General features: G+C 46.4%; 1 protein-coding gene across 1 annotated transcript in view; it reads left to right on the top strand.

Moving 5' to 3' along the window:
* ATP6V1E1 (ATPase H+ transporting V1 subunit E1) overlaps positions 1-26,938 on the top strand; it is a 36,900-nt gene that overhangs the window by 5,871 nt on the left and 4,091 nt on the right. Inside the window, exons 2-7 of the mRNA XM_050746320.1 lie at positions 6,324-6,389; positions 12,697-12,806; positions 13,151-13,217; positions 20,607-20,696; positions 22,479-22,547; positions 25,426-25,520. Of these exons, the coding sequence (XP_050602277.1) occupies positions 6,324-6,389; positions 12,697-12,806; positions 13,151-13,217; positions 20,607-20,696; positions 22,479-22,547; positions 25,426-25,520 (497 nt within the window). The remainder of the gene's footprint in view (positions 1-6,323; positions 6,390-12,696; positions 12,807-13,150; positions 13,218-20,606; positions 20,697-22,478; positions 22,548-25,425; positions 25,521-26,938) is intronic.

Genomic DNA, 26,938 nt, shown 5'->3' on the forward strand with positions numbered 1-26,938 from the left:
AGGCATGATCTCGGCTCGCTGCCACCTCCACCTCCCAGGTTCAAGTGATTTTCCTGCCTCAGCCTCCTGAGTAGCTAGGATTGCAGGCTCCCGCCACCATGCCTGGGTAATTTTTGTATTTTTAGTAGAGACCGGGTTTTACCATGTTGGTCAGGCAGGTCTTGAACTCCTGACCTCGTGATCCTCCCGGATTGGCCTCCCAAAGTGCTGGGATTACAGGCGTGAGCCCGGCTAGTTAAACGACTTTTAAAATTCCAGATAGAATAAGTTCAGGGAAACTTCAAACTAAACTTGTAGGGGCCGGGCGCAGTGGCTCACGCCTGTAATCCCAGCATTTTGGGAGGCTGAGGCGGGCGAATCACAAGGTCAGGAGATCGAGACCATCCTGGCTCACTCGGTGAAACCCCGTCTCTACTAAAAATACAAAAAATTAGCGGAGCGTGGTGGCGGGCGCCCGTAGTCCCAGCTACTCGGGAGGCTGAGGCAGGAGAATGGCGTAAACCTGGGAGGCGGAGCTTGCAGTGAGCCGAGATCATGCCACTGCACTTCAGCCTGGGCAAAAGGGCGAGACTCTATCTAAAAAAAAAAATAAATAAATAAATAAATAAATAAACTTGTAGACACCATTACCATGACCCCCTCTCACACTCCCAAATTTGTGGGGCTGATCTTTTAAGCAAGGTCAGTGATTTTCCACACATGTAGGTCTGGATTAAGTACCCTAAATTTTTCAAGGCTCAAGATGTTGTAAGTAGCGTGTTATCTCTAACATAGGTTTGATCATCATAACTTTCACGCTGCTTAAAAGTAGGGTTGGCGGCTGGGCGCGGTGGCTGAAGCCTGTAATCCCAGCACTTTGGGAGGCCGAGACGGGCGGATCACGAGGTCAGGAGATCGAGACCATCCTGGCTAACACGGTGAAACCTCGTCTCTACTAAAAAATACAAAAAACTAGCCGGACGTGGTGGCGGGCGCCTGTAGTCCCAGCTACTCGGGAGGCTGAGGCAGGAGAATGGCGTAAACCCAGGAGGCGGAGCTTGCAGTGAGCTGAGATCTGGCCACTGCACTCCAGCCTGGGCGACAGAGTGAGACTCCGTCTCAAAAAAAAAAAAAAAAAAAAAAGGCCGGGCGCAGTGGCTCAAGCCTGTAATCCCAGCACTTTGGGAGGCCGAGGCGGGCGGATCATGAGGTCAGGAGATCGAGACCATCCTGGCTGACACGGTGAAACCCCGTCTCTACTAAAAAATACAAAAAACTAGCCGGGCGAGGTGGCGGGCGCCTGTAGTCCCAGCTACTGGGGAGGCTGAGGCAGGAGAATGGCGTGAACCCGGGAGGCGGAGCTTGCAGTGAGCTGAGATCTGGCCACTGCACTCCAGCCTGGGCGACAGAGTGAGACTCCGTCTCAAAAAAAAAAAAAAAAAAAAAGTAGGGTTGGAAACACAATGGTGACCGTGGAAGTTGGAATCCAGAGTGTGTAACAACTCAACTGCCAAAATAAAAAAAAAAAAGTAGGATGACTCCAAGATTTTTGATAAAAAAACTGTCCCTTCTAAAATCATCCTATATGTTTTTTGTTTCATTTTGTTTTGTTTTTTTTGAGACAGAGTTTCCGCTCTTCTTGCCCAGGCTGGAGTGCAGTGGCAGGATCTCTACCACAACCTCTGCCTCCCGGGTTCAAGTGAATCTCCTGCCTCAGCCTCCTGAGTAGCTGGGATTACAGGCATGCACCACTATACCTGGCTAATGTATTTTTAGTAGAGCCGGCATTTCTCCATGTTGGTCAGGCTGGTCTTGAACTCTCGACCTCAGGTGATCCACCTCCCTTGGCCTCCCAAAGTGCTGGGATTACAGGCATGAGCCACCGCACCCGGTTGGTTTTTTATTTTGTTTTGTTTTGTTTTGAGACAGAGCACTCCGTTGGTCTTGGCTCACTGCAACCTCCACCTCCTGAGTTCAGGTGATTCTCCTGCCTCAGCCTCCCAAGTAGCTGAGATTACAGGTGTACCTGGGATACTTTGTATTCCTTAGGATACCATCACGCCTGGCTGATTTTTTTTTTTTTTTTTTTTTTTTAGTAGAACCAGGGCTTCACATATTGGTCAGGCTGATCTCAGACTCCTGACCTCAAATGATCTGCCCACCTCAGCCTCCTTGTATGTTTTCTTTAAGACTTTGGTGCTAGAAGGTTGTATTCTTGCCTCACTTTTAAAAATTGTAAATACATAACAAAATTTACTATCTTTTTTTATTTTAAGAGACAGAGGTCTCACTATGTTGCCCAGGCTGGTCTTGAACTCCTGGCTTCAAGCAGTATGCCCATCTTGGTCTCTCAAAGTGCTGGGATTACAGGTGTGAGCCAATTATGCCCAGCCTTCTTAACTGTTTTAAAGTGTACAGTTTGGTAATGTTTTCCTTTTTTTTTTTTTTTTTTTTTTTTTTCCTGAGACGTCAGCCTCCCAGGTTCAAGCAATTCTCCTGCCTAAGTCTCCCAAGTAACTGTGATTACAGACACACACCCGCCACCACGTCTGGCTAATTTTTGTATTTTTAGTAGAGACGGGGTTTCACCATGTTGGCCAGGCTAGTCTCAAACTCCCTACCTCAGGTGATCTTCCTGCCTTGGCCTCCCAAAGTCCTGGGTGGCGTGAGCCACTATGCCTGGGCAGTATTGTTTTCTTTTCTTTCTGTCTTTTTTTTTAATTTATTTAAGTTCTGAGATACATGTGCAGAACGTACAGGTTTGTTACATAGGTCTACACGTGCCATGGTGGTTTTTGCTGCACCCATCAACCCGTCATCTACATTAGGTATTTCTCCTAATGCTATCCCTCCCCTATCTCCCCACCCAGTAGTGCTTTCTTAATTCGTTTTGGTACACCTATGTATACTTAAGATTTATGATATCTTGTATTACATGGAGAAGCTGCTGTGGGGATTGTTTACAGATTGGTAAACCCTAAAAAGTATCTGGGATACCTCGTATTCCTTAGAAGTCTTGAAACTCCCAACAGATTTGCATTCATTCACAAATTTTTTTTTTTTTTTTTTTTTGAGACGGAGTCTTGCTCTGTCGCCCAGGCTGGGGTGCAGTGGCCGGATCTCAGCTCACTGCAAGCTCCACCTCCCGGGTTTACGCCATTCTCCTGCCTCAGCCTCCTGAGTAGCTGGGACTACAGGCGCCCGCCACCTCGCCCGGCTAGTTTTTTGTATTTTTTAGTAGAGATGGGGTTTCACCGTGTTAGCCAGGATGGTCTCGATCTCCTGACCTCGTGATCCACCCGTCTCGGCCTCCCAAAGTGCTGGGATTACAGGCTTGAGCCACCGCGCCCGGCCCACAAATTTTTTTGAGCACCTCCTATGGTGGTGGTTATTCCATGTTCTGGGTTCACATTGCCATAAAAGACGAGATCCCTATACTCAGTGGTGCTTACCTTTTAGTGGGATAATTAATAAAATGAATTAATGACCTAGAGATCCTACATCAAATTTTAGCTTTTTTTTCTTTTTGGATTTCATCACTCCTTCTAGGTAGAGCCCTTAGGAAATGAAGCTACCATCCTATCCCACAGCCAGTGAGTTTGATGAGCTGTGTTGGCTGGATTTTCACTTGGGTGTATTTGATATCTGCCACAAGAGATGATACTTCATTTATGAGTCTGAGTTGGATGAGTCATCCCAAGCTCCATTCAGAAGACTTCATTGGACTTTTTTCTCCAGTTGTAGCTGGTGATCTAGAAACCTTTATTTTTTTATTTTTATTTTTATTTTTTTTTTGAGACGGAGTCTGGCTCTGTCACCCAGGCTGGAGTGCAGTGGCCAGATCTCAGCTCACTGCAAGCTCCGCCTCCCGGGTTTACGCCATTCTCCTGCCTCAGCCTCCCGAGTAGCTGGGACTACAGGTGCCGCCACCTCGCCCGGCTAGTTTTTTGTATATTTTAGTAGAGACGGGGTTTCACCGTGTTAACCAGGATGGTCTCGATCTCCTGACCTCGTGATCCACCCGCCTTGGCCTCCCAAAGTGCTGGGATTACAGGCTTGAGCCACCACACCCGGCCCTAGAAACCTTTAACAAGTTCCCAGCCTCATAGTTCAGTTGAGGATAGGGACAAATAAGCAACAGTTACAAGTTTAGGTGCCATGGTAGAGGAAGCACAAAGTACTCTAGGTACAGGAGAGATTTCCCTAAGGAGGTGATACTTATACAAGTTGAGGCCCGAGAAGTTAGCTGAGTGAAGAGGAGAAGAAAGAATGTTCCGAGTGGAAGGAACAGCATGTTTGAAATCTTGGAGATGAGAAAGAATGGTGAGCTCAAGGAACCGAAATAAGTTTAGTGTGGCAGGAACTAAGAGTCTGAAGATGGTGAGTAGTGAAGGGTTTGTTGTTTCATATGATGCTTGAAAGGTAAGCAGTGGGCTGAGTACGGTGGCTCACACCTGAAATCCCAGCGCTTTGGGAGGCCAAGGCAGGCGGATTGCTTGAGCCTAGTAGTTCAAGACCAGCCTGGGCAACACGGCAAAACCCCTCTCTACAAAACATACAAAAATAAGCTGGACGTGGTGGCATGCACCTGTGGTCCCAGCTCTGGGGGAGGGGAGCTTAAGGTGGCAGGATCACCTGAGCTGTAGAAGGCGGAGGTCACAGTGAGGCGAGATTATGCCACTGCACTCCAGTCTGGGAGACAAAGACACTGTCTCAAAAAAAGAAAGATAAGCAGTGATAAGATCCTGTAGCTTCTAAAATCTTTATCTTAAGCGGGGGTAGAGTGTTACATGATAAGATAGACATTTTGAAAGCATCTCTCTGGTGGCAATGTAGAGTAATTAGAACAAGAATAGTGGCAGAAGACAAATTTGGAAGCTTTTGTAGTAATTCAGCTGTTGTCTGACAGTGGAGTGAGGTGGGCAATTCAGAACTATTAAGAGAGATGCTCACGCCTGATGGCAAGTCTCTACTAAAAATACAAAAAATAGCCGGGCGCGGTAGTGGGCGCCTGTAGTCCCAGCTCTGAGGCAGGAGAAGTGAACCCGGGAGGCGGAGCTTGCAGTGAGCCGAGATCGCGCCACTGGCCTGGGCAACAGAGCGAGACCCGTCTCAAAAAAAAAAAAGAAGAACTATTAAGAGAGAATTAATAGGACTTGGTGATTGGTTGGATATAAGGACTGAGGTAGGAGGAATAATCACGGTTGGGTGTTGGTGCTAATCCCTGAGAGAGAGCTCAAAGTGGGGAGAGGAGTGGTGAGCAGTTCAGTATTGAGTGTGTTGAATTTAGATTACTATGAGTAGGATATTCAAAAAGGACTGTCTAGGAGGCAGAGTGGAAGAGTAGGGCCCCAAAGGAGACTGGAAAGGAGAACGGGAGGAAGTCATGGAAGCAAAGGGAAGATTGTTGAAGAAGGGAAGGTTGCTCGCGGGGCACGGTGGCTCAAGCCTGTAATCCCAGCACTTTGGGAGGCCGAGGTGGGCGGATCACAAGGCCAGGAGATCGAGACCATCCTGGCTAACACTGTGAAAGCCCGTCTCTAGTAAATACAAAAAATTAGCCTGGCGTGGTGGCGGGCGCCTGTAGTCCCAACTACTCAGGAGGCTGAGGCAGGAGAATGGCGTGAACCCGGGAGGCGGAGCTTGCAGTGAGCCGAGATCGCACCACTGCACTCCAGCCTGGGCGACAGAGCGAGACTCCGTCTCAAAAAAAAAAAAAAAAGAGAAGGTTGCTGAACACATCAGCTGATGCTGAAAGATCAAGTAAGAAAAGGCCAAGATCAAGGGGCGAGGAGATTGTCACTTTATGAGAGAACTGTGAGTGGAGTACAGAGGAGGGTGCAAGTGGGACTGCAGTGTTGAGAGAAAGAGGTGCTCCAGTTGAAAATATAAATATAGATAGCTCTTCAGCATACTTCCTTAGAGGTGGAGAAGAGAAAGGGAGGGTGCTGGCTAACTTGTATTCCAAGTTCCTTGAGAGGAGGATGAATGTCCTATTTATGTGTTATTGAGTAATGTATCTGGTCTATTTGCTAGAACAAATTTTAGATCCTAAGTTTCCTGAGAATAGGAATGATCTCACTTATCCTTGTACTCAGTGCCTAGCACAGTGTGCATTCAGTAAGTGATTGACTTTTTTAAATTTTTAGTAGAGACGGGGTATCATTGTGTTGTCCAGACTAGTCTCCAGCTCCTGACCTAAAGCGGTCCTCCCTCCTTAGCCCCCAAGAGTGGTAGGATTACGGGCGTGAGCCACTGCACCTACCTATGATTGATTGTTCAATGAATCAGAAAATATATTCCCATCTTGTTAAATTAAAAAATAAAATGTTTTTTCCTTATAGATAAAGCATATGATGGCTTTCATCGAACAAGAAGCCAATGAGAAGGCAGAAGAAATAGATGCAAAGGTGAGATTCATTTTCTAGTTTTAAGACGTTATCAAGGTTTCCATATTGTTTTGCTTTGCTAAATAATATTGTTAGCAAAACTGTTTAACAACAGATTGCATAGGACTGATAAAAGTCTCTTTCTTCCTTCCCTCCTTCCTTCCTTCCTTTCTTTCTTTTTTTTTTTTTTTTTTTTGAGACAGAGTTTCACTCTTGTCTCCCCAGCTGAAGTGCAGTGGCGCAGTCTCAGCTCACTGCAACCTCCGCCTTCCAGGTTCAAGTGATTCTCCTACTTCAGCCTCCTGAGTAGCTGAGATTACAGGCACACGCCACCACATCCAGCTAATATTTGTATTTTTAGTAGAGATGGGGTTTCACCATGTTGGCCAGGATGGTCTCAATCTCTTGAGATCTGCCTGCCTTGGCCTCCCCAAGTGCTGGGATTATAGGTGTGAGCCACAGTGCCTGGCTCCTTCTTTCATTTTGAGACAGAGTCTCACTTCATCACCCGGACTGCAGTGCAGCAGCCTGATCTCAGCTCACTGCAACCTCTGCCTCCCAGGTTCAAGCGATTTTCCTGCCTCAGCCTTCCAAGTAGCTGGGACTACAGGCATGCACCATCACACCTGTCTAATTTTTGTATTTTTAGTAGAGACAGGGTTTCACCATGTTGGCCATGGTGGTCTTGAACTCCTGACCTCAAGTGATCCACCCTCTTGGGCCTCCCAAAGTGGTGGGATTACAGGTGTAAAACACCGTGCCCAGCCCTATTTATTTACTTTTTTTTTTTTTTTTTTTTTTAGATGGAGTCTCGCTCTGTCACCCAGGCTGGAGTGCAGTGGCCTGATCTTGGTTCACTGCAAGCTCTACCTCCTGGGTTCACGCCATTCTGTTGCGTCAGTCTCCCGAGTAGCTGGGACTACAGGCACCCGCCACCACATCCAGCTAATTTTTTGTATTATTATTTTTGTGTGTGTGTGAGATGGAATCTCACTCTGTCGCCCAGGCTGGAGTACAATAGTGTGATCTCTGCTCACTGCAACCTCTGCCTCCCAAGTTCAAGTGATTCTCCTGCCTCAGCTTCCCCAATAGCTGGGATTAGAAGCGTCTGCCACCACGCCCAGCTAATTTTTGTATTTTTGGTAGAGACAGGGTTTCACCAGGTTGGCCAGGCTGGTCTGGAACTCCTGACCTCAGGTGATCCACCCGCCTCGGCCTCCCAAAGTGCTGGGATTACAGGCATGAGCCACCGCGCCCGGCCAATTTTTTTTATTTTTAGTAGAGACGAGGTTTTACCACGTTAGCCAGGATGGTCTCAATCTCCTGACCTCATGATCTGCCCGCCTCAGCCTCCCAAAGTGCTGGGATTACAGGCGTGAGCCTGGCCTTTATTTACTTTTTAATTTAAATTTTACCTTAATAAATTCTTCATTGGAAATGTCTGTATCTTTAACATTAAAAAATAAATTTTCCTTTCTAATTGTTGTGATTGCCAGTAAGTGTCCTGAAATTTTATGTTAGAGGGTAGAAAAGTAATGGATGGTTCATTTTCTCATGGAAACCAAAATTCAAATATTTAACAACTGTGGTGAACTGTGATAGGTGACTGGAGAAGGTTGTAATGTTTCATTGTTTAGCTTTTTTGTTAATCGGTGCTCATTGCAAAAAAATAAAGTTTAGGCCGGGCTTGGTGGCTCACGCCTGTAATCCCAGCACTTTGGGAGGCTGAGGCAGGTGGATCACCTGAAGTCAGGAGTTCAAGACCAGCCTGACCAACATGGTGAAACCCCGTGTCTACTAAAAATACAAAAATTAGCTGGGCATGGTGGCATGTGCCTGTCATCCCAGCTACCCGGAGGCTGAGGTTGGAGAATCGCTTGAACCCAGGATGCAGAGGTTTCAGTGAGCCGAGATCATGCCACTGCACTCTAGCCTGGACGACAGAGTGAGATCTTGTCTCAAAAAAAAAAAAAAAAGGTTTGTAAGTATATAAGGTATAAAATGAAAACCCCACCCATTACAAAGGTGTCCTTCCATCAGCATTTAGAAGTTTTATCTACATTTCCAGTTGCACATTGCTTATGCCAATTTATATTCCTTAACAGTATATCAAAATGTTCTTTTCTGAAGGTATAATCATAACACGCATTTTTTAAAACTTACTTTTAAAATATTACCAAAATAAGGCCGGGCGCGGTGGCTCAAGCCTGTAATCCCAGCACTTTGGGAGGCCGAGACGGGCGGATCACAAGGTCAGGAGATCGAGACCATCCTGGCTAACACGGTGAAACCTCGTCTCTATTAAGAAATACAAAAAACTAGCCGGGCGAGGTGGCGGGCGCCTGTAGTCCCAGCTACTCGGGAGGCTGAGGCAGGAGAATGGCGTGAACCTGGGAGGCGGGGCTTGCAGCGAGCTGAGATCCGGCCACTGCACTCCAGCCTGGGTGACAGAGCGAGACTCCGTCTCAAAAAAAAAAAAAAAAAAAAAAAATTACCAAAATATGGCCGGGGCGGTGGCTCAAACCTGTAATCCCAGCACTTTGGGAGGCTGACACAGGTGGATCACCTGAGGTCAGGAGTTTAAGACTAGCCTGGCCAACATGGTGAAACCCCACCTCTACAAAAAATACAAAAATGAGTTGGGTGTGGTGGTGCATGCCTGTAGTCTCAGCTACTCAGGAGGCTGAGGCAGGAGAATTGCATGAACCCAGGAGGCAGAGGTTGCAGTGAGCTGAGATCGCACCATGGCACTCCATCCAGGCTGGGTGACAGAGGGAGACTGTCTCAAGAAAAAAATTAGTAAATAAAATAAAATATGACCAAGATATATTGTTTAATATTTTCATTGTCCTTTTAGTACAGCCTTAAATTTTTATGTGCCTGGTACTGTAGAAATAAAACTCTCTGAAGCCTTGGGCTATTTGGTGAGTTTATCATTTAAGGAAGAAAAGATTATTTCCCCTCCCATTAATACATAACAGCTAATAGGATATTGCTTAATATTGTTTTGATGGTGATAGTTTCTTGTATGACTCTTTGTGGATCAAATACAGAAGTCCTATTTCAGCTATTATTTCAGTAAATGCATTTCTTACTTTTTTTTTTTTTTTTTTGAGCCAGAGTTTCACTCTTGTTGCCCAGGCTGGAGTGTAATGGTGTGATATCGGCTCACTGCAACCTCCGCCTTCCAGGTTTAAGCGATTATCCTGCCTCAGCCTCCCGAGTAGCTGGGACTACAGGCGCACGCTGCCATGCCCAGCTAATTTTTTGCATTTTAGTAGAGACGGGGTTTCACCATGTTGCCCAGGCTGGCCTTGAATTCCTGAACTTAGGCAATCTACCCGCCTCAGCCTCCGAAAGTGCTAAGATTACAGGCGTGAGCCACTGCGCCCGGCCTTAGTAAATGCATTTTTGTCTCAAGTATTTATTTATTTATTTTTGAGATGGAGTCTCCCTCTATTGCCCACGCTGGAGTCCAGTGGCACAATCTCGGCTCACTACAACCTCCACCTCCTGGGTTCAAGAGATTCTCTTGCCTCAGCCTCCTGAGTAGCTGGGATTACAGGTGCCCGCCACCATGCCCAGCTAATTGTTTTATATTTTTAGTAGAGACGGGGTTTCACCATATTGGCCTGGCTGCTCTGGAACTCCTGACCTCATGATCCACCTGCTTCAGTCTCCCAAAGTGCTGGGGTGCTGGGATTACAGGCGGGAGCCGCCACGCCCGGGGTTTGTTTTCTTTTTTTTTTTGATATGGAGTCTTGCACTGTCGCCCGGGCTGGAGTGCAGTGGCATGATCTTAGCTGACTACAACTTCTGCCTCCCAGGTTCAAGCGATTCTCCTGCCTCAGCCTCCCGAGTACCTGGGACTACAGGCGCCCGCTACCACACCTGGCTAATTTTTTTTTTTTTTTTTTTTTTTTGAGACGGAGTCTCGCTTTGTGGTCCAGGCTGGAGTGCAGTGGCCGGATCTCAGCTCACTGCAAGCTCCGCCTCCCGGGTTTACGCCATTCTCCTGCCTCAGCCTCCCGAGTAGCTGGGACTACAGGCACCCGCCACCTCGCCCGGCTAGTTTTTTGTATTTTTTAGTAGAGACGGGGTTTCACCGTGTTAGCCAGGATGGTCTCGATCTCCTGACCTCGTGATCCGCCCATCTCGGCCTCCCAAAGTGCTGGGATTACAGGCTTGAGCCACCGCGCCCGGCCACCTGGCTAATTTTTGTATTTTTAGTAGAGATGGGGTTTCACTATGTTGGCCAGGTTGGTCTTGAACTTCTGACCTTGCGATCCGTCTGCCTCAGCCTCCCAAAGTGCTGGGATTATAGGCGTGAGCCATGGCGCCCAACCCATAATTCGTATTTTTAAATATATGCCACACTTACCCATGAGGGAAAAAACTTTTTTTTTTTTTTTTTTTAAGACGAGTTCGCTTTTGTTGCCCAGGGTGGAGTTCAATGGCGCGATCTCAGCTCACCGCAACCTCCACCTCCTGGGTTCAAGCATTCATCCTGCCTGTCCCTCTTGAGTAGCTGGGATTACAGGCATGCACCACCATGTCTGGCTAATTTTTTTTTTTTTTTTTTTTTTTTTTGTATTAGTAGAGATGGGATTTCTCCATGTTGGTCAGGCTGGTCTTGAACTCCCAACCTCAGGTGATCCGCCCACCTCAGCCTCCCAAAGTGCTGGGATTACAGGCGTGAGCCACCCTACCTGGCCAGGATCTTCTTTTTTTTTTTTTTTTTTTTTTTTTTTTTTTGAGACGGAGTCTTGCTCTGTCACCCAGGCTGGAGTGCAGTGGCCGGATCTCAGCTCACTGCAAGCCCCGCCTCCCGGGTTCACGCCATTCTCCTGCCTCAGCCTCCCGAGTAGCTGGGAGTACAGGCGCCCGCCACCTCGCCCGGCTAATTTTTTTTTGTATTTTAGTAGAGACGGGGTTTCACCGTGTTAGCCAGGATGGTCTCGATCTCCTGAACTCGTGATCCGCCCACCTCAGCCTCCCAAAGTGCTGGGATTACAGGCGTGAGCCACCCTACCTGGCCAGGATCTTCTAAACTTTCAAGTTCTATGTCATTTTTATTGGCCCACTAACAAGCTAATAGATTAAGTTTCGAATGTGTGGTAATTTTTTTCATGTGCAGAATGTTCTACCCAATTATATCCTTTAGTAACTTGTTGGTTACTGTTATCCTTGATGAAATTTTTAGTTTCCTGGTACGTCATTTATAATGAAAATTGCTGATCTTTCCTTTTGAATAAATTAGAATCCTTGAAAATGAGTCACAATAAATTTTGTTTTATTTATTTATTTATTTATTATTATTTTTTTTTTTTTTGAGACGGAGTCTTGCTCTGTTGCCCAGGCTGGAGTGCAGTGGCGCGATCTCGGCTCACTGCAAGCTCCGCCTCCCGGGTTCACACCATTCTCCTGCCTCAGCCTCCCGAGTAGCTGGGACTACAGGCGCCCACAACCGCGCCCGGCTAATTTTTTGTATTTTTAGTAGAGACGGGGTTTCACCGTGGTCTCGATCTCCTGACCTTGTGATCCGCCCGCCTCGGCCTCCCAAAGTGCTGGGATTACAGGCGTGAGCCACCGCGCCCGGCTTATTTATTTATTTTTATTATTTTTTGAAATGGAGTCTCACTCTGTCGCCCAGGCTAGAGTGCAGTGGCCAGATCTTAGCTCACTGCAAGCTCCGCCTCCCAGGTTTAAGCCATTCTCCTGCCTCAGCCTCCCATGTAGCTGGGACTACAGGCACCCGCCACCTCGTCCGGCTATTTTTTTTTTTTTTTCTTTAAATAGAGACAGAGTTTCACCGTGTTAGCCAGGATGGTCTCGATCTCCTGACCTCGTGATCCGCCCGTCTCGGCCTCCCAAAGTGCTGGGATTATAGGCTTGAGCCACCTCGCCCGGCCAATTTTCTGTTTTATATATGAAATTAGTGTTCATGGCCGGGCGAGGTGGCTCACGCCTGTAATCCCAGCACTTTGGGAGGCCGAGGCGGGCGGATCACAAGGTCAGGAGATCGAGACCACGGTGAAACCCCGTCTCTACTAAAAATACAAAAAATGAGCTGGGCGCGGTGGCGGGCGCCTGTAGTCCCAGCTACTCGGGAGGCTGAGGCAGGAGAATGGTGTGAACCCAGGAGGCGGAGCTTTCAGTGAGCCAGGATCGCGCCACTGCACTCCAGCTTGGGTGACAGAGCAAGACTCTGTCTCAAAAAAAAAAAAAGAAATTAGTGTTCATAAGCAAGTAACCCAGGTCACCAGCTGTTTAAAATTGTTAATCAAAACTTGATGTGATGAATTAATATTGACTAATTTCCCTGTAGGCAGAAGAAGAGTTCAACATAGAGAAAGGTCGGCTTGTGCAAACCCAAAGACTAAAGATCATGGAATATTATGAGAAGAAAGAGAAACAGATTGAGCAGCAGAAGAAAATGTAAGTAGATCCCGGTTGCAGTATTAAGCTAAGAAGTTTTCCGAAGTCATGAGATGAAGACGGAGCAGGCGCTTTGGAGTCAGGCATATATAGATTCAGGTCTTAACTCGACCACCTGCTACTAATCTGACAGATTGTTTAACTTCTCTTTCTTCATTTGTGAAAATCAAAGCTTGACAGGATTATTCAAAGACGAAACTGCAGGCTGGGCAAGGTAGTTCACGCTTGTGATCCTGATGCTTTGGGGAGGCCGAGGGAGGAGGATTGCTTCAACCTAGGAGTTCAAGTTCTTTCTCTGCAGTTTTAAGTTGTTACTTACACTATTTTTCAATACCATTTTGCAGTCAGATGTCCAATTTGATGAATCAAGCGAGACTCAAAGTCCTCAGAGCGAGAGATGACCTTATCACAGTGAGTAATTAGCCCCTATTAGTTATAAAGTTATTACATGTTTATTCGTTTGCCTATTGTAGATTACTAGTTAATATTAATTAAGGAGTCGATTGAATAATTTTTAGAGAGAAAACATTCAACAAATTATTATAATAAATACAAAAGTGAATAAGAGCCAAGCCCTGTATTGAAGGACTTTCTGATCTAACAAGCATGTAAGACTCTCCTGGATCATAGCACACACTATGGGTGGACTGCACAGTACACAAGGGTACAGGGAGCAATGAGACTAGAACCATCGGATGGTTAATACAGAGGCCATGAGTGTGAGGCTAAAGAACTTCACCTGTTTTCCACAGAAAGCTGTGGAAACTTTGGTATTATTTTGTGGAGAATATCATAGATAAGGCTCACGATATAAGCATGCAGGCTAAATTTAACAGGGAAGAGGCTAGAAAAAAGAAAACCATATGGAAAGTATTACAGTCCTCTAAGGAAGAGGGCAGAAACCTCCAGAAGCATACCACTTCGTTGAGAAAGTGTAGAGCTATTTGGATTATATTCATAAACCAAACAGGGATGCCTGCTGTTTCCACTGTTACTCATTGTGACTGTAAAATAAAAAGTAGATCTCTCTATAATAACTACTGAAATTATTAAATTACTAGGAGTAAATCCTATATAAAAACAGGTCTGGCCGGGCGCGGTGGCTCAAGCCTGTAATCCCAGCACTTTGGGAGGCTGAGACGGGCGGATCACAAGGTCAGGAGATCGAGACCATCCTGGCTAACCCGGTGAAACCCCGTCTCTACTAAAAAATACAAAAAACTAGCCGGGCGAGGTGGCGGGCCCCTGTAGTCCCAGCTACTCGGGAGGCTGAGGCAGGAGCATGGTGTAAACCCAGGAGGCGGAGCTTGCAGTGAGCTGAGATCCGGCCACGGCACTCCAGCCTGGGCGACAGAGTGAGACTCCGTCTCAAAAAAAAAAAAGTGCAGGGCCAGGCGTGGTGGCTCACGCCTGTAATCCCAGCACTTTGGGAGGCCGAGGCAGATGGATCACTTGAGGTCTGGAGTTTGAGACCAGCCTGGCCAACATGGTGAAACTCTGTCTCTAATAAAAATGCAAAAAAATTAGCTGGACTTGGTGGCATGCGCCTATAGTCCCAGCTACTCGAGAGGCTGAGGCAGGAGAACTGCTTGAACCTGGGAGGCGGAGGTTGCGTTGAGCTGAAATCCCACCACTGTACTCCAGCCTGGGTGACAGAGCGAGACTCTCTGTCAAAAAAGAAAAAAAAAGGAAGTGCAGTTGTGTGGAATGAATGTGTTTTAATTTCTACTTAGGATAGTTTTCCAAAATACAGTAATCCATTTTCTTTAAGTGATGGGCTAGCCGAGTGACATGGCTCATGCCTATAGTCACAGCAGGTTATGAGGCCAAGGAGGGAGTGTGACTTGAGGCCAGCAGTTTGAGACCGGTCTGATAGACATAGGGAGACCCTGTCTGTACAAAAGATTTTTAGAAATTAGGCAGATGTGGTAGCACATGCCTGTGGTCCCAGCTACTCTGCAGGCTGAGACAGGAGAATCTCTTGAGCCCAAGAGTTTGTGGCTCCAGTGAGCTGTGATTATGCCACTGCATTTCAGCATAAATGACACAGGGAGACCCTGTCTCTGAAATAAAAATAATAAATAATAGAAACAAAAGAAATGGGCTAGAGGAAAATAATTCTCTTTTATGACCTTGAAAGACAAAGGAGTCATTTAGTTCATACCACACGTCTTCCCCAGATTTAGTCGCTCTCTGAGTTTGTCTGCTGACTTTAAAATTGTTGCAAACAAAATTCAGGTTTTGATACTCATGTTATCCCTCAGTTGTCACTCTTCTATTTTCATGTCCTAACTTGGCTGGGTTCCCTTGAGGAACTAAGCTGTTTGAATTTAACAGTACATTGACTGGGCGCGGTGGCTCACGCCTGTAATCCCAGCACTTTGCGAGGCCGAGGCGGGTGGATCACAAGGTCAGGAGATCGAGACCATCCTGGCTAACACAGTGAAACCCTGTCTCTATTAAAAATACAAAAAATTAGCTGGGCGTGGTGGCAGGCGCCTGTAGTCTCAGCTACTCGGGAGGCTGAAGCAGAATGGCGTGAACCCGGGAGACGAAGCTTGCAGTGAGCTGAGATCGCGCCACTGCACCCCAGCCTGGGCGACAGAGCAAGACTCTGTCTCAAAAAAAAAAAAAAAAAAGAATTTAACAGTACATTTATCCCATGTGTCCTGTATTGTGCTAGCCCCTCTAGGAGGAGTCTGCAGTCTAACAGGACCTGGACAAGATAATATATCTCCACTGCAGCTGTTTGAGCATGACTTGAAGAATTAGTCATGAGATGGGAGACAGAATGGAGAGAGCAGTGTGAGTGAAAGACCGAGGCCTGAATTTGACATGTGCGGGAAATGGAGGTAGTCTGGCAGAGCGAGTAGTGGGCAGAGAACAGGCCACATATTAGGGTCTGATGAGAAGGGCCTTGAGTGTCTGCTGAAGAATATGGACTTCATCCTTTTGGCTAATTCTGGTTTTTTTTTTTTTGTTTTTTTTTTTTTGAGACCGAGTTCTGCTCTTGTTTCCCAGGCTGGAGTACAGTGGAGCGATCTTGGCTCACCACAACCTCCGCCTCCCGGGTTCAAGCGATTCTCCTGCCTCAGCCTCCCGAGTAGCTGAGATTACAGGCATGCGCCACCATGCCTGGCTAATTTTTTTGTATTTTTAGTAGAGATGCAGTTTCTCCATGTTGGTCAGGCTGGTCTCGAACTCCTGACCTCAGGTGATCTGCCGTCAGCTTCCCAAAGTGCTGGGATTACAGGCGTGAGCCACTGCGCCCAGCCCTAATTCTCTAACTTTAATGGGCATAAAAATCACCTGGGGGACCTTGTTAAAATGTAAATATTCATTCCCATTTCCAGAGACTTTTATATTCTAGTCAGGAGTCAGCATTTAAACAAGCGGCTCAGGGTAATCTTGGTGCGGGTAGTCTGAGAACCACACTTTGAGAAACAGTGTTTAATGGTTACATTTATGTTAGAGAAACACCACTGGTGACCATGTGGAGTAGAAACAAGGAGGGTGTGGCTTGCCTTCCTGGTCAAGAAGTAGAATGGTGGCAGCAGAAAGAGAAGACAGGCCTGTTCAGAGATCCTAAAAAGGTAGGATCTGTAGGACTTGGTGACTTACAGTTGTGATGAGTGAACGCAGAGGAGTCAAGAATGATGTAAGGGTTTGTAGTCTGGGCAACTGGTAGATGGAATGAAGATTAGAAATATAGGAAGAACAGGCCAGACGCGGTGGCTCATGCCTGTAATCCCAGCACTTCGGGAGGCCAAGGCAGGCGGATTGTGAGGTCAGGAGATCGAGACCATCCTGGAAAACATGGTGAAACCCCATCTCTACTAAAAATACAAAAATTAGCTGGGCATGGGGGCAGGTGCCTGTAATCCCAGCTACTTGGGAAGCTGAGGCAGGAGAATTGCTTGAACCAGGGAGTCAGAGGTTGCACTGAGCCAAGATCATGCCACTGCACTCCAGCCTGGCGACAGTGTGAGACTCCATGTCAAAAAAAAAAAAAAAAAAAGAAAGAAATATAGGAAGAACAGGTAAGGAATGGTGAAAAAAACGTTGCGTTTGAATTGCCTTAGGATTCCAGGTGAAGCTCCATGAGTCTGTTAGGAGAGAAGAGGAGCTTATGTGGAGGCAACACAGAAGTCCCTGCTGAAGCTGTGGACAGAGATGAGAGCCCTGTGGTTTTGGATGGAGAATTAGAAGAGAAGTGGGCCAAATAAACTGAGAAGCATCAGTTTAATAGAAAATACATTGCTAAGGAAACGTGGGGGGAATGAATACAGTTATGTTGAATACAGAGAAGCCAAGGGAACCGCAAACTTGAACAAAATGGTCTCTTAATACAGTGTTCAGTGTTTGAGAGAATCACAGTGGGAAGAGCATGGTGGTCTTTGGATCTTGCAGTCAAGATGTCATTTCTTACATTTGCCAGAGCAGTTTCACTGGACTGATGAAGGCAGAAAGCCAGATTGTTATGGCGTGAGAAGGGAGAAGTGCGTGTGAGGTGAGGAGCTAAAGGCAGGGTGCATGGCCTGTTCACCAGCTGGGCTGTGTGCTTTAATCTCTTTTGGAACCAATCCAAGTATACTGTTGCATGCAACTTGAATTCAGCATATAGCTTGAGCCTTTATTTCTCTGACTTATAATGAGAATTTTGAGAAGATAAACATTTATGTAATTTCAGTTATTCTAAAGATACTTGTTTCTTTTTTAACCGCTTACAGTCTTAACTTCTTGCATCATTGAACCCTGTAAAAGAGATGTGGAGCAATGAGGAAACAGACTGTGAGATGATATAGATCAAAGAGGATTCAATCTACATAAAAGCACACATACATGCTTTGAAACAGACTGTGAGGTGATGTAGATCAAACAGGATTCAATCTACATAAAAGCACACATACATGCTTTGAAACAGACTGTGAGGTGATGTAGATCAAACAGGATTCAGTCTACATAAAAGCACACATACATGCTTTGAATGGATTTTGCTATTTTGAAACATTTTACTTCTAGTTTATCCATAGAATAAGAAGTTGTGAAAGGAAAGGAAATTGTCACGCAATTAGAAAAGGATATTGACAAAAGATGGAAGGAAGGGGGTAAATACAGAACTGGGGTAAAAATTAAAAGAAAATAGTCAAGCTGTTTGCTGCTTTGTTCTAAGTTGCATAATCCTTTATAGATATTTTTCTGTATTGATCCTTTTTCCTTGCCTGCCCAGGTGTTTTCCAGGATTAAGAGTGCACGCTTTGGAATTCCTTTGAGGTTTAAGTTCCATTTTTACCCTTCCCAGCTGTTCAGTGGGCAGATTTTTAAACCCCATAGACTCCTTTGAACCCTTCATTTCCTGTTAAAAAATAGGAGAAGACCAGGCACCATCCCTTATGCCTATAATCCCCACACTTTGGGAGGCTGAGGCAGGAGGATAGCTTGAGCATTCAAGACCAGCCTGGGCAACACAGTAAGACCTTGTCTCTACCAGAAATTTTAAAAAATTAACCAGGCGTGGTGGTGTCCCAGCTACTCTGGAGGCAGAGGCAGGAGGAGTGAGCTATGATTGCGCCACTGTACTTCAGCCTGGGTGACAGAGCAACGCCCTGTCTCAAAAAAAAAGAGAGAAACATCCACCTGAAGCTTATTTAGAAAAAAATTAGATCACCCAGGTAAAGTGACTAGTATAATGCCTGAAACAAAATGAGTGTTGAATGAATGATAGTTCTTTCTTATCATTTCCCCAAACCTCAAAACTTACTCATAAGTTTTCTTTTTTTTTTTTTTTTTTTTTATTTGAGACGGAGTTTTGCTCTTATTGCCCAGGCTGGAGTGCAATGGCGCAATCTTGGCTCACTGCAACCTCTGCCTCCCAGGTTCAAGCAATTCTCCTGCCTCAGCCTCCCAAGCAGCTGGGATTGCAGGCATGCACCACCACGCCTGGCTAATTTTGTATTTTTAGTAGAGATGGAGTTTTTCCACGTAGGTCAGGCTAGTGTCAAACTCCCGACCTCAGGTGATCCGCCTGCCTCAGCCTCCCAAAGTGCTGGGATTATAGGCGGGAGCCACTATGCCTGGCCATAAGTTTAAGTTTTCTTCTCTTTTCTTTCTTCTTGAGATGGAGTCTCGCTCTGTCACCCTGTGTGGAGTGCAGTGGCGCGATCTTGACTCACTGCAAGCTCTGCCTCCCGGGTTCAAGCGATTCTTCTGCCTCACCTCCTGAGTAGCTGGGATTACAGACTAATTTTTTGTATTTTAAGTAGAGACAGGGTTTCACCATGTTGGCCAAGCTGGTCTCTAACTTCTGACCTCAGGTGATCTGCCTCCCTTAGCCTCCCAAAGTGCTGGGATTACAGTTGTGAGCCACCGCGCCTGGCCAAGTTTTCTTTCTTAAAGGAGAATAAATAACCAGTAACATTTAAATTCTGAGACATTGGTACTGAAGTGGAGATTTCTATTGCTGTGGTTAGAGATGAAATAGAAATAAATGTCTTTGGCCAGGCTCGGTGGCTCATGTCTGTAATCCCAACACTTCGGGAGGCCAAGGAGGGTGGATCACAAGGTCAGGAGTTCGAGACCAGCCTGACCAACATGGTGAAACCCTGTCTCTACTAAAAATACAAAAATTAGCCGGGCATGGTGGTGTGCACCTGTAATCCCAGCTACTCAGGAGGCTGAGGCAGGAGAATCGCTTGAACCTGGGAGGTAGCGGCTGCAGTGAGCCAAGATCGCACCACTGCACTCCAGCCTAGGCGACAAAGTGAGACTCTGTCGCAAAAAAAAAAAAAAACGAGAAAGAAAAGAAATAAATGCCCACTGACTCCTCAGACTAGGCAGGGCCACGGAGATACGGTTTTGTTGTTGACATCATCATCAGGTTTTGGTTTCCTGCTTTTGAGGAGCAAATTCCTAATATTTTCAGAATCCTCAGGACAGTTAGGTTCAGTTGGACAGATTTTCCCTTCCAAACTCATAAAATACAGATAAGCCCACATGTGAACTGTAGTAGTTGACAGTGAGAGACAGCTGTGGAACAGCTACATGAGGAGCCAGATTAGAACCAGAAAGTTATTTGAGCTTAGAATCACATCAAAGGGTGTCTCACTGGAATGTTAGTAGCTTATCACACTGATGGTAATTATTGATATTATTTTCCTTAAAAAAAAAAAGGGGGGGTAATCTTGTATAAATTTTTTTTTTTTTTTTTTTTTTTTTTTGAGACGGAGTCTCACGCTGTTGCCCAGGCTGGAGTGCAGTGGCGCGATCTCAGCTCACTGCAAGCTCCGCCTCCTGGGTTCACGCCATTCTCCTGCCTCAGCCTCCTGAGTAGCTAGGACTACAGGCGCCCGCCACCGCGCCCGGCTAATTTTTTGTATTTTTAGTAGAGACGGGGTTTCACTGTGGTCTCGATCTCCTGACCTTGTGATCCGCCCGCCTCGGCCTCCCAAAGTGCTGGGATTACAGGCTTGAGCCTTGTATAAATGTTTTAATAGCTTGCTTTTCCAAGTTACACCGTGCACATCTTCCCATGTCAGTCACTTGTGTCAGTTTCTGAACTGATGGTTACCTGAGCTGTTCTCTGCTAGGCCGTGGACTTCCTGGGAGCAGAGATGGTGTTACATGCTTCCGTGGACCCAGCACAGCCCCTGCTTTATCTCAGATCTCAGGGAATGTGTGTTGAATGAAATCCCAGCAATAAAATATGAGGCAGCTGGGCGTGAGCCAGGGTCAGCCGCACAGTGGGTTCTGAGCTGACTGCCCAGATGGGTAGATAACTTTTATCTGTTCTCATCTTTGTAGGACCTACTAAATGAAGCAAAACAGAGACTCAGCAAGGTGGTAAAGGATACAACCAGGTACCAAGTGCTGCTGGATGGACTGGTTCTCCAGGTACCCTCACAGACCAGATCTACTGTTGATAGCCACAGTTCTGAGAAAATTTAGCGTGCCTATTAGAGACCAGCTCTATTTTTCCTGCTTTCTCATCATAGTTTTTTCCTTTCACCATTTTTTTTTTCTTTTAGCTTTTTCCCTTCCACTCTTGACCATACCTAAAATGTGTGCTGCATAGGAAAATAGTAAATCTGTCTGGTTGGATAAGACTTCCAAGGCCAGGCGCGGTGGCTCAAGCCTGTAATCCCAGTACTTTGGGAGGCCGAGGCGGGTGGATCACGAAGTCAGGAGATCGAGACCATCCTGGCTAACATGGTGAAACCCCGTCTCTACTAAAAATACAAAAAACTAGCCGGGCGTGGTGGCGGGCGCCTGTAGTCCCAGCTACTCGGAGGCTGAGGCAGGAGAATGGCGTAAACCCGGGAGGCGGAGCTTGCAGTGAGCCGAGATCGCGCCACTGCACTCCAGCCTGGGTGACACAGCGAGACTCCGTCTCAAAAAAAAAAAAGACTTCCAGCCTGCTGCTCATTTATGTAGTCTTACATGATTTAAGGGTCAAATTTGCTTGCAATGGCTAGCTTTAAATTCCCTTAATTTGATTTTGCCACTAAAATACTTGCTTTAGATTTAGGATTCCAACCAAACACTGTATATGTTTTAATTGTTTACTGCTGAGCTGGGAATCCTTATTTTACTTATGTTAATTACAATAATATTTGTCCTCAGCTTGGTTGATGTAATATAAGGCGTCTGCATGAATTTTGTTTCTACGACCAAAGGTTTGGGTTCATTTATCTGGTTTGTGATAGATTGATCTTTCCATGGTCTCGTGTGGTATATGCCATCTGTTAGTGGAACCTACCAGGGGAAGTTTTTCCAACCTAAATGAAAGAACTATAGAAACATCCTATTTTACAAGTTGCTTTATTTATTTATTTATTTATTTTTGAGACGGAGTCTTGCTCTGTCGCCCAGGCTGGAGTGCAGTGGTGCAATCAAGGCTCACTGCAAGCTCCGCCTCCTGGGTTCACACCATTCTCCTGCCTCAGCCTCCCGAGTAGCTGGGACTACAGGCGCCTGTCACCACACCTAGCTAATTTTTTTTAATTTTTATTTATTTATTTATTTTTGAGACGGAGTCTCACTCTGTCACCCAGGCTGGAGTGCAGTGGCGCAATCTCGGGCTTACTGCAGCATCCACCTCTCAGGTCCAAGCGATTCTCCTGCCTCAGCCTCCCGAGGAGCTGGGGTTACAGGCGCCCACCACCACGCTCGGCTAATTTTTTTTATATTTTTAGTAGAGACGGGGTTTCACTATGTTAGCCAGGATGGTCTCGATCTCCTGACCTCATGATCTGCCCACCTCGGCCTTCCAGAGTGCTGGGACTACAGGCGTGAGCCACTGCGCCGGGCCTAATTTTTTACTTGTTTTTGGAGACAGAGTGTCACTCTGTCAGCCAGGCAGGAGTGCAGTGGCATCATCTCTGTTTACTTAAACCTCCGTCTCCTGGGTTCATGCCATTCTCTTGCCTCAGCCTCCTGAGTAAGCTGGAGTTATAGGCGTGCACCATCATGCCAGGCTAATTTTTTGTATTTTTAATAAAGATGGAGTTTTGCCTTGTTGCCTACCTAGGCTGGTCTCGAATTTCTGAGCTCAGGCAATCCGCCCACCTTGGCCTCCCAAAGTGTTAGAATTACAGACCTGAGCCACTGCACCTGGCCTGTTGCTTTATTTTATAGTTTGCATTTCCTACTGATTGTATCTACTATTTCTTCCAGGGTTTGTACCAGTTGCTGGAGCCCCGAATGATTGTTCGTTGCAGGAAACAAGATTTCCCTCTGGTAAAGGTAAACAACTTAGGATAATTTTTTATCTTTTTCTTTCTCTTTCTCCCTCTCGTTCTTTCTTTTCTTTCTCTCTCTTTCTTTCCTTCTTTCTTTCTCTCTTTTTCTCTCTTTCTCTTTCTCCCTTTCACTCTTTCTCTTCCTTCCTTCTTTTCTTTTTCTTTTTTTTTTTTTTTTTTTTTTGATGGAGTCTCACTCTGTTGCCCAGGCTGGAGTACAATGGCAGTATCCCGGAGAGTCTGGTCAGCTCTGAGTCTGAGTTCTCCACCCACCTCGGTCCCCCAAAGTGCTAGGATTACAGGCGTGAGCCACTGCGCCCAGCCTATTTGCATTTTTATTATAATTTGTCTCCCTAAGTTACTTGTGCACTAGGAAAGAAGGTGCCAGCTAGAGAACATAGATATTCATTCCCCTTAACTGTACATTCCCCACTATAATAAGAGGTTAGAAACCATCTCAGTAACCCAAGTCTGTGTTTATACTGACAGCCTCATTTATTAACCTGTAAAACAGAGCTCAACATCATCATGGAGAATTCACCAAGGTGATGTCATTCAGTGGAGGGAGGTTTCAGTTGCTCACTAGCCTTCTCTAGATAACACCGTGATATTTCTGGGTGCCAAGCAAGCTTTTTCTTGAAACTTCTACAGTATCAGTGTCCAGAATTGGTGATCAGCTCTCCAAAGTGGTGCTGCATTAGATTTGAAAACAAGGAACTCTTGAATAGATGCATTGATTTGTTCAACAAAGTAATACTGTCAGAGAGAAATGTGAATGGTCTTCAGTTCTTCCAAGAAAGGATTTACATGGTTACCTGAGTGTGCACAATATTGTTCAAAGACAAGACTTTATTATGTCCACCACACTAATTGCAAGGTAGCAGTAAAAACTCACTTCTCTTTTTTTCTTTTTTTGAGACAGTTTCGCTCTGTCACCCAGGCTGGAGTGCTGTGGCGCAATCTTGGCTCACTGCAACCTCCGCCTCCCGGGTTCACACCATTCTTCTGCCTCAGCCTCCCAAGTAGCTGGGACTACAGACGTCCGCCACCACGCCTGGCTAATTTTTGTATTTTTAGTAGAGACGGCGTTTCACCATGTTAGCCAAGATGGTCTCGATTTCCTGACCTCGTGATCCGCCTGCCTCAGCCTCCCAAAGTGCTGGGGTTACGGGCTTGAGTCACTGCGCCGTTTTTGTTTTTTTTTTTTTTTTTTTTTGAGATGGAGTGTTGCTCTGTTGCCCAGGCTGGAGTGCAGTGGTGTAATCTCGGCTCACTGCAGCCTCCTCTCCCCAGGTTCAAGCAATTCTCCTGCCTCAGCCTCCCAAGTGCTGGGATTAGAGGCGCGCACCACCATGCCTGGCTAATTTTTTGTATCTTTAGTAGAAACGGTTTCACCATGTTGGCCAGGCTGGTCTTGAACTGACTTTGTGACCTGCCTGCCTCAGCCTCCCAAAGAGTTGGGATTACAGGCGTGAGCCACTGCGCCTAGCCTTTCTTTCTTTTTTTTTTTTTTTAATTGTGGTAAAATATACATACCATTTACCATTTTAACCATACATTGTGCCATTAAGTACATTTACAACATTGTGCAGCCATCACCATCATCCATCTTCAGAACTTTTCCATTTTCCCATAGTGAAACTTCATGCTCATTAAACACTAACTCTCCATTATTTCTCTTCTCCTTTCTTCTCCCCTGTTCACCTCATATAAGTGGAAACATTCGTATTTGTCCTTTTGAGACTGTTTGATTTCACTTAGCATAATGCCTTCAAGGTCCTGGTAGTGTGGGTCAGAATGCCCTTCCTTTGTAAGGCTGAATAATATTCCATGGTGTGGGTGCCCAACATTGTGCTGACCCGCGGCGTGGGTGCCCCACGTTGTGCTGGTCCGCGGTGTGTCAGCCACGGTGTGGGTGCCCCACGTTGTGCTGACGCGCGGCGTGGGTGCCCCACATTGTGCTGATCCGTTCATCTGTCACTGGACACTTGGGTTGTTCCCACCTTTTTGCTACTGTGAATAATCCTGCTGCAAACATGGGTGTGCGGATATCTGTCCTGCTTTCTATCCATTTGTCTGTATTCCCCAGAGGTAGAATTGCCGGATCACGTGTTAATTCTGTGCTTCATGTTTTGAGGACCGTTGTACTGTTGTTCTGATCAGAACCATCCTTGTGGGTATGGCATGGCACCGCTGTTTCTGGTGCCTGCTGTCCCCCGCTCATCTGCAACTACCAGGTTAAGCTCATGTCAGCAGCCAAACTTCTCTTCCTTCTCTTCTCTCCTTAGGCACCTCCAGCTTCTAACACTCTCCGTTGGGGGGATAATGTATCTTCCTCCTGCTGATCCATGTTTCACATCTGATAACTGCCTCTGATGTGTTTAATCCCCTGCCAAGCCCCATTAAATCTTTTTTTTTTTCCCCCCCGATATGGAGTCTCGCTCTGTCACCCAGGCTGGAGTGCAGTGGTGTGACCTTGGCTCACTGCAAACTCCGCCTCCCACGTTCAAGCAGTTCTGCCTCAACCTCCCAAGTAGCTGGGATTATAGGTGTGCGCCATCACGCCTCGATAATTTTTGTATTTTTAGTAGAGATGGGGTTTCGCTGTCTTGGCCAGGCTGGTCTTGAACTCCTGACCTCGTGAGCCACCACGCCCAGCCAAGCCCTGTTAAATCTTGACAGAAACCATTCGCGTCTCTTCCCTCCTGTGTGCAGACTGCGTTTTTCCTCAGTGACTGTGCCGTTCTACATTCCCACCAGCAGTGCCTCTGTTCTTTTACATGGCATAAATGGAAATATCCTTGCTTGTAGAGTCTGTTGAATTTTTGGATACCTGCTTCATAGTTTCTAGTCATACCTCTCATTGTTTTCTGTATTTCCAGGCTGCAGTGCAGAAGGCAATCCCTATGTACAAAATTGCCACCAAAAATGATGTTGATGTCCAAATTGACCAGGAGTCCTACCTGCCTGAAGACATGTAAGGAGTATTCCTGCTGCTAACAGCCACCTTCTCTCCCTGGGAGAGGGGCCTTTATACTGGGCCTTTTGCAAATGGTATTTTCACCAACACACTCTTAGACACAAGGCTAGAGCTGTGATGTGTTCTACTTGCATCTGCTCCTGTTGTTCTGGCCGCGCTCTGTTGTTCTCCTTTGTTGGCCGGCTAAATACACTCTAAAAGTCTAGTTTCATCGGGTGTGGTGGCTCACGCCTGTAATCCCAGCACTTTGGGAGGCCAAGGCGGGCAGATCACAAGGTCAAGAGATCAAGACCATCCCGGCCAACATGGCCTAGGGAGCCAGACTCGCTCTCATACCAGCCCACCCTCTGCTCACAGTCCAGTCCTGTCTCTACGAAAAATACAAAACTTAGCTGAGCGTGGTGGGACGCACCTGTAGTCCCAGCTACCCAGGAGGCTGAGGCAGGAGAATCACTTGAACCCGGGAGGCGGAGGTTGCAGTGAGCCAGGATCACGCCACTGGATTCCAGTCTGGCGACAGAGTGAGACTGCATCCCCAAAAAAAAAAAAAAAAAAAAAAAAAAGTCTAATTTATGGTCACTGCATTCTTTCTGCGGGGAGGTGGCCCCTAGAATGAAAGCTAGGACTGGATCTCTGTATTGGATGCTGAGGTAGGTACTCCCTCCTTCTGAGTAATAGTTGTCAAAACAAGAATTGTGTATGTCTAGTAATTAGGTTCCTTAGAGATAGAATTGCAAGTACGGGTGGTATTTTTTTTTTTTTTTTTTTTGAGATGGAGTCTTGCTCAGTTGCCCAGGCTGGAGTGCAGTGGCCAGATCTCAGCTTACTGCAAGCTCCGCCTCCCGGGTTTACGCCATTCTCCTGCCTCAGCCTCCCGAGTAGCTGGGACTACAGGCGCCCACCACCTTGCCCGGCTAGTTTTTTGTATTTTTTAGTAGAGACGGGGTTTCACTGTGTTCGCCAGGATGGTCTTGATCTCCTGACTTCGTGATCCGCCCATCTCAGCCTCCCAAAGTGCTGGGATTACAGGCTTGAGCCACCGCGCCCGGCCACGGGTGGTAATTTTATGACTGTGAGGAAACGACAGAACATTTCTCAGTGTAGTTGGAGTAGGCAGTAGAAACTCCTGACAAGGGGAGAGCCAGCGTCATTTTATCGATTTCACCAGCCTGTCTCAGGCCACCTAGCCACACCACTAACATTGAAGAAAGTCCCTTGGACGCTTTTTTTTTAATAGACGGAGTCTCGCTCTGTCACCCAGGCTGGAGTACAGTGGCATGATCTCGGCTCACTGCAACCTCTGCCTCCTAGGTTCAAGCGATTTTCCTGCCTTAGCCTCCTGAGTAGCTGGGACTACAGGCGCCCGCCACCACGCCCGGCTAATTTTTTGTATTTTTAGTAGAGACAGGTTTCAC

Source organism: Macaca thibetana, chromosome 10 (genome assembly GCF_024542745.1).
Source record: "Macaca thibetana thibetana isolate TM-01 chromosome 10, ASM2454274v1, whole genome shotgun sequence".
In the NCBI taxonomy this organism is placed as follows: domain Eukaryota; kingdom Metazoa; phylum Chordata; class Mammalia; order Primates; family Cercopithecidae; genus Macaca; species Macaca thibetana.